The sequence below is a fragment of the Falco rusticolus genome, chromosome 2 (genome assembly GCF_015220075.1).
Source record: "Falco rusticolus isolate bFalRus1 chromosome 2, bFalRus1.pri, whole genome shotgun sequence".
NCBI lineage: Eukaryota > Metazoa > Chordata > Aves > Falconiformes > Falconidae > Falco > Falco rusticolus.
The window spans coordinates 26686651-26701225 of NC_051188.1; the positions used below are offsets into that span (position 1 = coordinate 26686651).

Sequence of the window (14575 nt, forward strand, 5' to 3'; positions counted from 1 at the left end):
TTGCCATAACTCTGTTTAACCTGCTTGAATGGGTTTTAATATGAAAATCCAGCTCTTCAATCTCTAAAGAAGCCCTCTGTGGCACTTCTGGGAGGTCTGACGTCAGGGGAGAACAGGAGATCAGGCACAGTCACTCTCCATGCCCTGGATCATGAACTGAAGCCTGTGTGGAGCTTGCTATATAAAACCTGGGATGTAACAGTTGCCCTCAGAGAGGAAAGCAGGAGCCTGTGCCTGCTCCCACAGCATGGAAGAAGGGAAGCCCCTTTAATTAAAAGAGTCACCAAAATGGGAAATTTCAAAATTCAAAGCAAAAACTGCAAAAAGTAAGAATAGCTAAGGAAAGATTCACAAGACAGAGACTAGTCCTAACCAGCCCTTTAATGTCATCTTTTCCAGAGCCACCAAGGAAGCATCCTGCCAAGTCAGGTATTGCTCTGACTTCTCTGTCTTCCTAGAAATCATAAGACACCAATTACTGCAAGAAGCCCTAAGGAGTCCACTCAGGAAGGCTTCAGTTTCCTCCTAAGCACACACAGGGAAGCTCAGAAGTAAATGATTAATGGCCCAAAGCTTTATTTCATCTGCTGCTACAATTAAGTAGTGGCTGGCAAAGCTCACTGGCCTCCCTCAGGTACTAATCCATACTGGGCTGTTTCAAAGAGTTCCTGAGAAACTGGAGCATAGATAACCTCATTAAAAGCTATTTGAGAGGTGTTTCAGTTACATTAATGTACTGTATGACTACTGAGGATATCCATATGCTGCTCATATATAAAAACAGGAATAAATCATCTGTTGGGTAGCTGAGGTTCTTCAGCTATGTCTAAACAGTATATGGATATGATGGGTATTTGAATATAAAGGATATTCACTGCCTAAAGACAAATTTAGTAAATAACTTCCATCCATATATTTGTCTAGGAGTGACAAATGATATTTGTATCAATGTAAGTTATATGTTAGACCTGTGACTACCAAGTTAGGACATTCCTCATGAGAAATACCACATGGAGAGACTGAGCAATTAGAAAAATAGGTTTGGACAGAGGTAAGATTATTTTTATAAGCTACAAGCAGTCTTCACAAACATCATCTACCTATCTGAAAACATGCACTTGCATAATATTTCATCTATCTCAGTATCATAGCTAGATGTTTTTACTGAAAATAATAATAATAAAAAAACCCCAACCACCAGCTCTGGCACTGCCAAAGGAAGATACCTTGAAAGAATAGGTGGTATTTTCAATGTTGACAAAGAATAGGATAACATTTTAAAAATCATGAAAAAATAAATAGCACTTAAAATTATTCAGGCACAGAGCACTGTGTCTATAAAGATAAGGGATGGCACCACCCCCACTGCCTTCCTGATGCTGGTACCTGTGTCATAATTTCTTTTGTACTGGACCTGCAGTTCATGGAGTTTATGGAAACCCAGTTCAGAGAACTGACCCTGCCAGTGACAATGCTGTGGTGTTGTTGTGGCTGTGTTACTTCTGAGGTGGACCATGTCCTTGGTCTGTCTCACAGGCACACACATCCTTGTGCCAGCAAGAGGGTGGCAGCAGCAGTGAGTGGCTGGGAGTGGGACAGTCCTTGTCCGCAGCAGGCAAGACCATGCTGAATGCAAACGGGCACACAACCAGGGTGCCAGGGACGTAAATGTCCCTGGGGATCTGAGCCCTAGAACCATCATCTCATTGATGTCCTGAGAGAATGAGTTTCCTAAATCATTCCCTTATTTTTCATATTTTAACACTTCACTCTTCAATATACAGCTGCTGTTCTTCTCAGAGGAGAATTTGAAACTACTAACCAGTATTGATTTAAGGTCAGAAGAGTAGTGCCAGCTACTTAAAATATAATTAGAGACTGAAATCAGTGTCTTGATACTCCTAAATTAGAAAAACATTGCTAAATATTAATTCAAAGTGAAAGATAATTTTTGCTTTGATGGAAAGATCCCATTTTTTCTTCCCTTATTGATAAACAGTTTGAGACTGGGCTTTTTTCACTCATAAAACATACATTTCAAAAGCCTTCTGTTTAACAAATGTTGTTAAAACTGAAAATGTTAATTAAAATGTGGAATTTAGAACGTTTTGATTAACATCCACCTTCTTAGACTGCTATGGATTCTACATCTATCATAGCACAGGTTTTTTCAAGATTTTTTAGTAGCCCCATCAAAACAATAGGATAAAGGGTATTTAAAGTTCTGCTTAAGCTGATACTTAATTTCAAAGGCTGACAGCTAGGCTAATTTTTTCCAGAAATTAAAACTTCGCATGCAAATATTTAAAGAAGTGTCCCCAAGTGAAGTCTTCCTTGTGGAAACCTGGGGTTTAGAGATGACATGAAAGAGAAGAACACCAAAGTACAGTGTGAACAGTCCCCCTGACCTGCATTTGCCCACACCTGTAGTTGTGGCAGCTCCACTATGATAACTACCTGCTTACAACCTTGTTGCTGCAAGGACATGGAGCTCCTCTTGTCAAAAAGGAGAAGTAGTGTTATGTGGCCAAGGGATCAAACAGAGGCAACATTTTTCACCTTGAGATATACCACTTACCTCCTATAGTACAGTGGGGGAAAGGGGGGCAATTAAAAATTAAACATAAGCAAAGTGGGGGGAAAGATACAGACCTTAACACAGCCTGGATGACAAAAAGTGCAAAAAACAATTCTGGCATAAGACCCTGCTTGATCTATCCAAATTGTTGATCAGAGCTCCCTCATTCCAATCACACTGGAGAGCATCTCAAGAAGTACCACAACTGCCAAGGCACAGACATTTTTGACAGTAGTTTCTTAAACCTGCTCTTACAGATCTGCTAAAAGAGGAACCCCCAGTTTCCTGTGCTGTCTCTTCTAGGGCATCACAATCCTGATACCTAACTTAAATCTCACACTGAGGTTTCAGCTGTTATACCGCTTGCTCTTCTGTCTCCACCATGGACTTTCAGAGGGCTCACATGCCACCCAGGCTACATTCCTGTTTGTTCATGCCAGGCCAGCCATGAGCATGGTGACTTGCGCTCAGTCCGAGGATCACTATAACCTCCTGATTCTCCTTCACAGAGCTGCTACCTACCTGGCTGTTCCCTGTCCTGCATTTGGCAGCCGATGGCTCTGTCTGACCTTGCTCTTGCGCTTCAGGAGCATCCTGCTTTTGCAGAACATTTTTCCAGTTTGTCAAGATAATTCCTGAAATCTAATCTTGTTCCCAGTGCAGTCACAGCCCTTTCCAGCACCATCCGTGGCGTTACCCACAGGTCTAGCGAGCGTGCTCTCTGTGTCGTTACCCACAGCACTGGACAAAACGCTGCTTGATTCCTTTTACAAAGCTCCGTGTTTCCACTGCTGACAGCTGAGAACTGCTTTCATGTACGATCAGTCCTGCCAGTTGTCCCCTGGCTTAGACTTTATCAAAGCGTCACGGGAGTCAAATCCACGCTTAAATCAACTAAATCTTGGGTTTCCTTCCTCCCAGAGGGAAGTCAAACTCTTCTGGCCTCAGCTGTGCCCCTAACGCTGCGGCTGTCGCTCCTGCACCCCTCTCTCACACCCTGGGCGCTGGAAGCAGCGCGTCGCGGGGGGCGGCGGCGCCGGGGCCGGGCGCTCGGGCTGTGCCGGGCGCTCCGCGGGGCTGCGCCGGCCGCTCCGTGCCCCGCGCGGGGCAGCGGCCGGGCCCGCGGCGGGCGGCACCCGCCGGGGTCTCCACGACGCTCGGGCGCCGCTTGCGTTGCCAGGGCGGCGGCGCCGGCGGTTGCGGCCCGAGCTTCCAATTGGCAGCGGCCAACAGCCGCCGCCGCCCCCGTTGGCCGCCGCCTATATAGGAGCGGCGGGCCGGTAGCCCCGCCGGCGTGCGCGACCTGGCCTGTCCCGTGAGTGGGGCCGCCCGAGGCGTAGCCACCGGTCTGTGGCGGTTCGGGGAGCGGTTCCCCCCCGCCGATTTCACGCTGTCGCGGTGCTTGCTTGTGGGTTTTTGTGGTCTCCGAAAGGTATCGACGTCGGGGCGATGCGCCGCACGTGTGAGACGAGCTGGGAGGGCCGGCGGGAGCCCTGCCTGGCCCTGCCCCGCAGCGGCGGGCGGACCGTGCTGGGGATGCTTACCGGGAGCGGGCAGCAGCGGCCCGGCGGCCAGGTGAGCCCCACCCGCGGCGGCAGCGGTGCCCCCTCCCTCCCCGCCGAGGGGCCGCGGCCACCTGCCGGGGGTCCCGGGCCCGGGGGTCCCTACCGCGCTCCGGGACCGGCGGCGGGCGGGCACGAGCCCCCTCTCGGGGCTGCAGGTGGGGGCTGGGGGCGGCGGGTGAGCGGTTGGATCGGGCTTCTGTTAACGAGCGTGAGTTTCCCGAGAAACCCGGCGAGTAACTGCTCAGTCCTAATCCGTAGATGCTTCCCTGTGGAAATCCTTTGAGTAAACAATCCGTCCTGGAAGGGAGACTCGGTGGGACTATGTGGGCACTTAAGCCCTGAAGTGTAGGGGGCGGTTCAAGAAAAGTCTGTTTACTAGTGCTTACCCGCTGCTGCCAGCCTGGCTGTGCCCTTTCAGGGTGCCGGGGCCCCCCAGAAACTAAAGGTTCACACCAGGGTCTGTGCACTGCTCTTCCTTGGGCCATCCTGGGCTCTACAGGTGTGGTGGGGAAATGTTACTGCGCTGACTTACAAGACCTAAAATAGCAGCTACTACATGCATACAAACTCCTCTTGGTTGTGACAGTGTAAAGCTCTGAACTTGGTTGGTAACTTACTCCTAGTCCTAGGGGCTGTGATGTTTGAGCTCAAAAGTTCAAACTCCTGTTTGTAACTTGGCATAAAATGCCTTTCTTGCAGGTGACGCCCTTCATGAGGCTGTGACAGTGCCTGAGCACTTCCTTTTGTTACTCTGACTTGCTGCACTTTAAAGCAGCTGCCCCTTGCTAGAACGGAGTGTGGAGCAGCCCCATCAGAGCTGAGCAGCACCCTCACCTTATTCTCCTTGGTGTGGTGGGTGCTGGAGATGAGGCTACTCACATGACATTCACCAACACCTCTTTCTGTGAGCAGCCTGTTGCAACAAGACAGCAACAAGTGGTACTTCTGAGGCACCAGCTGTAGCTGGTGTTTTTTGCGGTGAATTTTTGTTATTGTGACTGTTGGGCAAGGATACATTTTCCTTTCTGAAACAAGTGATACTCACTGTTGTGTTCTGTTCTTCCTGAGCTGCCCTTCCACAGCATTACTGTGTGCTCTGTTTCAGGGTGCCAATGTTCTTGGATGCTTTTCTGGCTCTGAAAATACCATCCCTTCACATCAAAAAGATTCGTTACTCACCTACATGGTCAATGCTGTGTCAAAGCAAGGGTTTTCTATCTATGTGGATGATCCAGAGCAGAAAGAAAACTACAACTGCCAAGTGGATGAAGAGCTAGAATCAAACCTGTGTGAACTGGGTACTAGTGCAGTCACATCCAATGTTCACCTACTGCTGGATCTGAGTACAGGTAACTCCTGTTACTACTCGGATAGTATCTACAGCACAAGTATGTATAGGGCGATTATGAATTGTGATGCTGGTAAGCTAGTGAGTAGCTTATGTTACAGCAGGTAACACTCCAAGAGAATTTGGATTGTGTCTACATGAGTCACAAAGCTTCTGTGCTGGAAACAGCAGGAGAAGTTGAAGAGGCTAATTACACAAATGTCTTGCTGCTTCCTTTTACCTGTTAGGGTGTCCTATGGTAATGGATATATCTATCCAGTCCCAGCCTGAGGATCACATGGAAGATGCCGTAACTCTGACTGTGGTAGAGTATGCAGAAGAAATTCATCAATACCTGCGAGAGGCCGAAGTGAGTGGCTTGTTATAAGCTTATAGGTACTTGTGGCCTCTGTGATAGGCTGCAGTACTGCAGAGATGTATGGCTGCCGCAGGGTAACCCAAGGCAGCCACTGAACTACAGAATAAAGCAAGCTGTAAAAGCCATCTCTGAAGGCAGCATCTAGACAGTGATGAGATCTTTCAGAATTCACTGTGTCACAGAATGGCCAAGTTTGGAAGGGACCTCTGGAGATCTAATCCGACCCCCTGCTAAAGCAAGTTCACTTAGATCAGGTGGCAGAGTCACATCCAGGCAGATTTTGAAGGTCTCCAGAGAAGGAGACTTTACAGCAGGGGTCCTCAAACTTTTTAAACAGGGGGCTGGAGCGCGGATGAAGTGGCAGGCAGTCATCTGTGGCTGCTTGGTTTCCCCCCCAGCCCCCGGCAGGGCAGGTCGGGGGGGTCTGTAAATACCAGGGGCCGGACTGAGGACCCCAGGGGGCCGTATCCGGCCCGTGGGCCATAGTCTGAGGACCCCTGCTCTACAGCCTCTCCAGGCAAGCCCGTTTCAGTGCTTTTTCACCCTCAAAGAAGTTCTTACTCATACTCAGTTGGAACTTGTGTTTCAGTTCATGCCTGTTGCCCCTTGTCCCTGAAGTTTCCTACCATTGGAGCAACTCTTGACTCTTTGGGGTGAAGAATACTTGCAGACAAGAGTTGAATGCTGCAAAAATACCGAAGCAGTTGGATGTGATCTCACTGATGGTTCTCTTGCTATAGTAGTAGTTTTCTCTACCTTTCTGTATCGGAGCAATAAAGTGCAGTCTCCCAATAGGAAGGGGAGGTGGGAGTGGGGAAATATCACTTCTTTTTCACATCCCTCTGAATACCTCCTACATGCTTGATGGTGAAGGCTGTTCATAGTCCTGGAAGTCTTTTACTTTCCTACTTTATTCCTGTGCCTTGAGTGTAGAAGTTTTCTGGAGATGCTACTAGATGCCAATTAATACTACGAGCACTATAATTGTAGCTAGTAGTAGTAATGAGTTATTAATAGTGGAGCAACTCATGCTTCTTTTGGTATAAGTATAAAGAACATTAATCAGCTCAGCCATCAATGGGTCTCTTCAGGGTGAGCATCCTGATTGTTCAACACTCTCTCCACACAGGTAAGATTCAGGCCCAAGCCCTGCTACATGAGGAAGCAGCCAGATATCACAACAGAAATGCGTGCCATCTTGGTTGACTGGATGGTGCAAGTAGGGGAAGAATATAAACTTCAGACAGAGACTTTGTACTTGGCAGTGAACTTCCTGGACAGGTTTCTTTCCTGCATGTCTGTTCTCAGAGGGAAGCTGCAGCTTGTAGGAACAGCAGCACTTCTTCTGGCTGCGTAAGTGTTTCATCTCCTGAAATCTCAGTGAGCTAAACCTTATTTTTAGACTGAGTCTTTTTGTTTAATTTGAAGGACTGAAGCTTACAGTGGTAGGTAGCTTTTCATGATGTCTCAAGATTAGCAACTTTGCCTACTTTGGCACTAGCAAAATTAAACATTTAATGTTTGTGAGGAACTGCAGCGGGGGAACCTTGTAACCATAACAGCAGGAGCAAAACCACTACTGTATTAGACTGCTAGCCTATAAGGTTGTAGTAGATTCACAATTTTAATCTGAAATTAGCCCTAAGCTGCTTTAAGTAGATGAGGTACCCACCATAGATGAGTACATGAGTCTGTCTGGAGTTCATAGTTACTGAGACTTCTTTCTGAGAGCTTGCTATCAGGCAAGAGTTAATGATATGAGTGTGTTTCTACCTAGACTGATGACTTGGAGTTCCTCTAAACATCTTTGCCCATACTTGAAACTAAATTGTTACCTAGCCTGGAGAAAGAATTAAAATAAGAGCTCTAAACAAATCTTAATGTTACATGCCTGTCCTTGTATGGGTCCAGCAGAAACCTCTCTTTACCATAACTCTTAAGCTGACAAATGTGCTTTCTGTATTCCTCCTTCAGGAAACATGAAGAGATCTACCCTCCAGAAGTGGATGAATTTCTGTATATAACAGACAATGCCTACGGAAAAAGGCAGTTGCTAAGAATGGAACACCTGCTTCTCAAAGTGTTGGCTTTTGACCTAACAGCCCCAACTATCAACCAGTTCCTCCTCCAGTATATCCAGAGACATGGAGTCTGTATAAGGACAGAGAACTTTGCAAGGGTATGAATTATCCTCCTTTCAGGACTAATGGGGGAGAAATGACCCTAAAAACAGAACCACTTGTATTTCACAAAGTTATCTGAGCAGACAGGTTCTGCTATACTATGCCCTATGAGAAGATACTCTTTCTCATGCCAGGTTCTATCTGGGATGGCAATAGGCCTAAAGGTGGATGTTTTGTAGCCTACTAACCTCAGGAGGTGGCTTGTGTGCCAAGTCCTCTGGATGTCTCGTGGAAATACCAAGCTTGGTCTATCTGCCTGGTCAGGAATAATGCACTGACTGGGCAAGTAGGTGGTAGAAATCTGATTTTTTTTTTTCAACAGTGCCTGCATAGGAAGTCTGTGCCAGATGTGGTGGTACTACATACTGCTGCACAATGACACAGTATATACCTGCATGGGCAACTCTGCTTAGAAACAGTTTAACCCCACCTTATAGCAAAACATCTGACCTGCTGCTTATCTGCAAAGGGTGTAGGATTGTACAGTGACTGTACTCCAACAGAGCCCAAATTCTGTTTCTGAGAGCTGTCAATTTATCCCTGATTCCAAGTGAGGTCCACCTATGTGAACAAGAGCCTCAGAGGATGGAAAGAATGTCTTATTTAACACCCCTCCACCCCCCCATTTATTTTCTAAGTCTCTATCTGTAAAATTAAATCAGAACTGATGATGGGACCAGAACTTCAGATTAGTGTAGATCATTTAGGCTTTGATAAAGTATGGTCTTTCTGTCCCCACTGAAATGTGCTAAAGGTTATTCTGTAAGACCAACAGGACTAGAATACTATTCTACCCACCAGACTTGTAACTTGTGGTACTTTTTTTACATGAAACTGAGACCACTGACAATTCTCGGTGCCTGTTGTATTGGACTGATTGTACCAGCTAGGCTCAATCTCTTTGGAACCTGTGGGGTTTTTGTTCAGTATCTTGCAGAGCTGAGTCTCCTTGAAGCTGATCCTTTTCTGGGGTACCTTCCTTCACAAACTGCTGCAGCAGCCTACTGTCTAGCAAACTATACAGTGAACAGGTCTTTCTGGGTAAGAACAACTGCATGTTAACTAGTAGCTCAAGCATTTTGTCTTCATTAGAACTAGGTTAAGAAGTAGGAGTAGCTTCAAAGTATGTTGTTATAAAGGCTGGAATCCTAGGATCAGTAATTGTTTCTGAGCTAATGGAACCACCTGATAAATTAATGTTAAATCAACCTGAAATATCCTGCCTCTTTTTCTCAGATGGGAGAGACCTTGCTGTCTTGCTCACATCGTCTGTACCTAAGGCCTTGTTAGTCTTTAATCTCCAAAACTCTCCCCCCAAATACAATTCAGGAGCTTTCTGGGAGGGAGGGGAGAGCTGCATGTGTGTGTGTGGAGTGATTACACTGAGTGGCTGCTTTAGTGTAAGCCTTGATAGGCCTCTCAGCTGTGTGTTGGAGGAATAGCTTTAACAGAGCAGGATGCACAAGAGATCTAATGGATGACACATGCTTAGAGAAGGAGCTGCTTGTCAGATCTCCTGGCACCAAGGAAGACCTAGAGTGAAACTGATGGCAGGATATAGTTAAATTCTTTTCAAGCCTAAAGAATCTAGAGTCAGCACTGATGTAGTGAAAATGGTTTCTGCTCCTGTAGAAAATGTATCTTCTAGATGAATGTTGCCTACAATAGAGTAATACTGCTTTTTTTCCTCCTCTGACCAGCCGGAAACACTTGCTGCATTCACTGGGTATTCATTAAGTGAGATAGTGCCTTGCCTGACTGATCTGCATAAAGCATGCTTTGATGCTTCCCATTGCCAACTGCAAGCAATTAAGGAGAAGTATAAGCATTCAAAGTAAGTAACCAGGAAGCCAGTGTTCTGTAGCTTGGAGGCTATAAGGACAGGATGACTGGCAGCTTGGGCTACAGCTGCTGTGGCTGGCAAACGTCTCATAGTGGTCAGCTTCTGTTTCTCAAATTGGAGCATCTGTCAGCCTCTTGAGGGGAAAATTTTCTGACCATGACCAGAAGAGTAGTTCCTACAGAGGTATATAGATGTATTGGATAACTATTCTTCTGCAGCATTGCAGGATGATAATCTTCCCCATTGTATTGCACAAGATGTTATCTTTAAATTTGTTAACTAAACTGATATATTTAATGATTGCATTTGTATTCCAGGTACTTGCAGGTGTCTCTTCTGGATCTCCCAGCAGTTCTTCCTCAACAATAGAGACTGTGGATCTTGGACTTGAAGGTTACTTTGTCCCTGTCGGCAAAGCTGGTCTAATACTTCATAGAGCACCACAGGTCATGCATTTGTAACCACAGTGATCAGAATGTGTTTTAGCTTCTATTTTTTAATTAGATGTCCCTTTTTAAAAAGGATATTAGAATATAGTTCTTAATATAACTGACAGCACTTTGAATAAATGTCTTATTACACTTTTCCTCTGAATTCTGATTCCAGTTAATATCTGCAGTAAGTGAGTAGAAAGGGTTGTGGGTTTTGACAAAATCATTGTGAGCAGGGCTTTTAAGCTGGCTGGAGTGGATCAAGTGTGACTCAAACCAACACAACCTGACATCTCCATAGACATGGGTGATGTGCTGCAGTACCTTACCTGCTGCTTCCTCTTCTATGAGAAGATCGTGTATCTGTGAACAGAACCTATGTTCTGCAACTTGTTGGCCAGATCGCAGCAGAAACATCCAGATGCAAGTGGTCTATGGTGGTCTTCTACACACAAGTTCAGAGCTCAGTGTTGAGGTAAAAGTCAAACTTTATAGAAGCAAATAGGGGGGATTGCTTTGTGGGGAGCTGGAGGAAGGGAAGGCTGTGGCAGAGCCTTAGGAGCACTTCAAACACTGCTAGACAGACTGCAGTAAAGAGCAAGGCTAAACTATGAAGTGCTGGAACAGTGGAGTTGAGCTGGATGGCTGCTGTATCATATTTGTGGAATTGAGTAGTCTTACAGCATAGCTGTCTGAGATGACTTCTGCCTTTATAGTACTGTTGAATGTGAGTGCTCAGCAGTCTCTAGAGGTACCTCACTCTTAGCAGGAAGAAGGGGGGTGATGGTACAGCATTGTCTTATTCTGAACTGCTACACTGTCTTGTGGCCCCAGTTATTTGTTAGGTAGTGTTTTTTAAAAAACAAAGCACCACCTTGAGTATTCTTAAACACAAGCCCTATCCAAAGTAGTCACAAAAACAAAAAAATCAGTGAGTCAACATGTAGAGAACTATATTCAGCTCATCTAAATGGCAAGATAAATCTGAGGTGTTCTTTTACTGTAAGAGTTTAAAACCTTCAGTGCTTAGCGATTCCTAAGAGAGTAATCTGTACAGGGCATTATGTGTTTCCAAGCAAGAATATGCTTAACGTTTGATGCTAACATGCAATTCAGCAGACATACTAAGTACCAGCTAACAAGACTTTTCAATTTTAAAACCTGATTAGACAACTGTCATGATGCTCTTCTTAGCTTCAGGGCTTTAATTTCCCTTGTGTGCAAAACGTTCTTCCCCCTGCCTCCTTCTTGTCTGGGCTGGTGAATCCTAGTAGTGCAAACACTTGTATTCCTCCATGTGGTGGATGATGCCAAGAAGGTCTAGCATTCCCATCAGCAAAAAAGGGGGGTGAGGAACCCAAAACTTGTGGGTCAATATGAAGGCAGTTTAATGAACTAATAGCAAAAGTCACACATGTGGAAGCAAAGGAAAATAAAAGATGCTGTTCTCTACTTCCTATCAGCAGGTGATGTTCAGCCACTTCCTGGGAAGCAGGGCTTCAGTACACGTATTGTTTGTTCCAGAAGACACATGTCATAATTAATGGCCCCCCTTCTTCCTTTTAGATCTGAACAGATGTCATATGGTATGGAATATTCCACTAGTCACTTTGGGTCAGCTGTCCTGGCTATGTCCACTCCCAAGATGTTGCCTGCTGGTGAAAGAAGAGGAGAAGGTTGGACAGGCAGCCTTCATGCTGTGTGAGCACTGCTCAGCAGCAGTCAAAACACTGGCGTGTCATCACCACCTTTCTAGTCACCAGTACAAGCACAGCGCTATGAGGGCTGCAGGGGGGCTCAGCCAGACCCCATACACTCTGAAATGGAGATAGTGGTAATGACTGATTCACTTGTCTCAAAGTAAATATCCTTTAAGGGAGGGGAGCATTCAGTTTTAGTCTAACCCTTGCAGTTCTTAGACCCTTGCCTCAAACACTTCCTAGTCAAGTAAACAAATCTGTCTTGGTTATTTACTGATATCCCATGCTCATGTCTGTGGTATCCACTTTGTGGTCAAGGTCTAGATCCATGGGTTGTCTCTACGCAATGAATTTCACAGCTTGTGGATGAATGTCTTCAAGGTGAGCTATGAACTGCACTCCTGCCTGCAGCCAACTCCTTTAAAGCAGATGGCTGAGTACAAGGGTCAGAGCTAGTGGTGCCTAGTTACAATGAAGAGCGGTGAATTTCTTGGTTGCCTCTTCCACAAGGAATGGTGACTGTACTGACCAAGAGTCTTGCTACATCTACCAGGCTTACAAGTACTTGTTTATGGTGTTTCAGGCTGAACGTAAGGTGTCCTGAAACCACATGTTAATAAGACTTTCTCTACCCATAAGTAATAGTGCTTACTGAGCCGTGGTTACTGTAGTATTGATTATTTTGGGAGCAGTGGTGGATGTCTCAAGTGCAGAACTATTTCCTAGTATTACAGCAGTTTGAGGATACTCGTATGGTCATGTCACAATAGTCATGGGGAAAGGGTGGATTTTGACCTTAGGAACAGTATGACCACAGTCACGTCTTGTGTTCCTGGGCGAACAGATTTGGTCCATCTAACACAGTATGTGTCTAGGTCTGAATTTACTAAATGTTTTATCATGTGATGTCTTCCTAGAAGCCAAACTTTCACTTTGTTTTACTTTTTTAGTTTATTTAGTTGCAAAACAGATATAACAGTTGCATTTAACTTCCTTGAAGCTTTAATTCTCTGGTATATAGACTTGCCTGACTTTTTGTTTGTTTGTTTTAACTATATTTGAAGAAGACTGCTTTGTCTGCTTTCTTGTTTGTTTTGTCATTATTTTGCAACTGAAGTAGTGGCTTAAATATTCTTTTAGTCCAAAGGCTAAAAAGGGGAAATGAAAAAAAGCTAAGTAGTTAAGGTGAAGAGTCACAAAATTCTGCAGTATGATTGCTAATAACAAGTTTGTGCAAGATGCATTAAATTTTAATTTGTGAGACAAACTGATCTAAAGTGGTCTCAGCTGAGATCTGTGGCATTTTGAATTTTCTTGTTCTATCCTCAGTTCCTTTGATATTTGTCTTACTCGGAGCAAGGAAAAGACTTATTGGTCTTGTATGAGTGAGCCTTGACTCTTCCAAGGTGAAAACTGCATGCTATCTCCTCTCCCATTCTATGTGAGTCATCAGACTTAACTGTGGTCTACCCCTCATGTGGGCTCTCCTCTGCAGCTGATACTTGAGATCAAGATATGAGATGCTTCAGTTGGGCATATTGTGGTAATGAAGGTGAAATAATGTTGTTTTAATAAGAGGAAGTGCTTAAATGCAGATGCAAAACCACTTAAAAGTACTTAAAAGATGTACTGAAAATAATCAAGTATACAGGAATATGGATTTATAAAGCAGGAGATGAAAGCAACCCAAAAGAAAGCTTTTAAGTTTTCATTGAGGTAGTTACTATGCTATACAGAAAACTTAAGACCTGTAAAGCTCACAGCCTTGTATGATGTTTGAAACAAACAGGACCAGACTTCCTGAAGACAGCCATATTCTGGAAAAGAAATAAAGGAGAATCAACACTAAGGACTGAACAGGGGCAGTCTCCATTCTTGACCATCCCACTTAATGTCTTGCAGACCACAGCCACAAATAAGACCTCTTTTTTTTTTTTTTGGTTCAGGAAATATTTAAACTGTTGCAGTTTCAGAAATGTCAACCCTGATCTTGCTCGGTTAGCTCTGCTGTGAAGGTCAGCCTGTTGACTTTCAGCACGTTATTTCAAAGGCTGAATATTGACTTCTATGCAGGTCACAGTATCTTCCTCCCAACTAAAACCTACTGGGACACTGAGAGTAAAACCTACTGGTAAGACAGCAGGCTGAGCACTTCCAAGGAGCTTTGAATGATCATTAAATATTCTGTGGAGTGGGTTGGAATTGAGAAGTATTGAGGATCTTAACTTTTGATCTATGATGTTCAATTCAAGAGCTCTTCAACATTGCTATCAGAAACAAACAAACAGCTCCCTAACCTTATTCTAGCAGTTTCCATACTATCATGCTGTGACATTCAGAAGATCCAAATGTCTGTGGTTGCGTGATCCTGTTTCTTCTGTGTAATATTTAATTTTTTTAACCAATAACTTCTAACATTAAATATTGTAGCTGACTGGTGTCCTGAGAAAGCTGTTATTTACAGCTGGGGATGTATTGTGCATCTGCTGCTCCCTTAAGATTAAAAAGGACAAGCAGAACTCAATACTCTGTGGGAAGGTGCTGCTTTAATAACTAGGGTCTGTCTTTG

The 14575-nt window shown here is 44.7% G+C and overlaps 1 protein-coding gene across 1 annotated transcript; it reads left to right on the forward strand.

Moving 5' to 3' along the window:
- The first annotated feature begins 3914 nt into the window (after window positions 1–3914).
- CCNA1 (cyclin A1) lies at window positions 3915–10244 on the forward strand. The gene is made up of 8 exons (XM_037377614.1): window positions 3915–4153; window positions 5249–5492; window positions 5719–5840; window positions 6979–7202; window positions 7824–8028; window positions 8960–9073; window positions 9733–9866; window positions 10193–10244. The coding sequence occupies exons 1-8, from the start codon at window positions 4028–4030 to the stop codon at window positions 10242–10244; spliced, it is 1221 nt and encodes a 406-aa protein (XP_037233511.1). The 5' UTR covers window positions 3915–4027.
- The last annotated feature ends 4331 nt before the right edge of the window (window positions 10245–14575 follow it).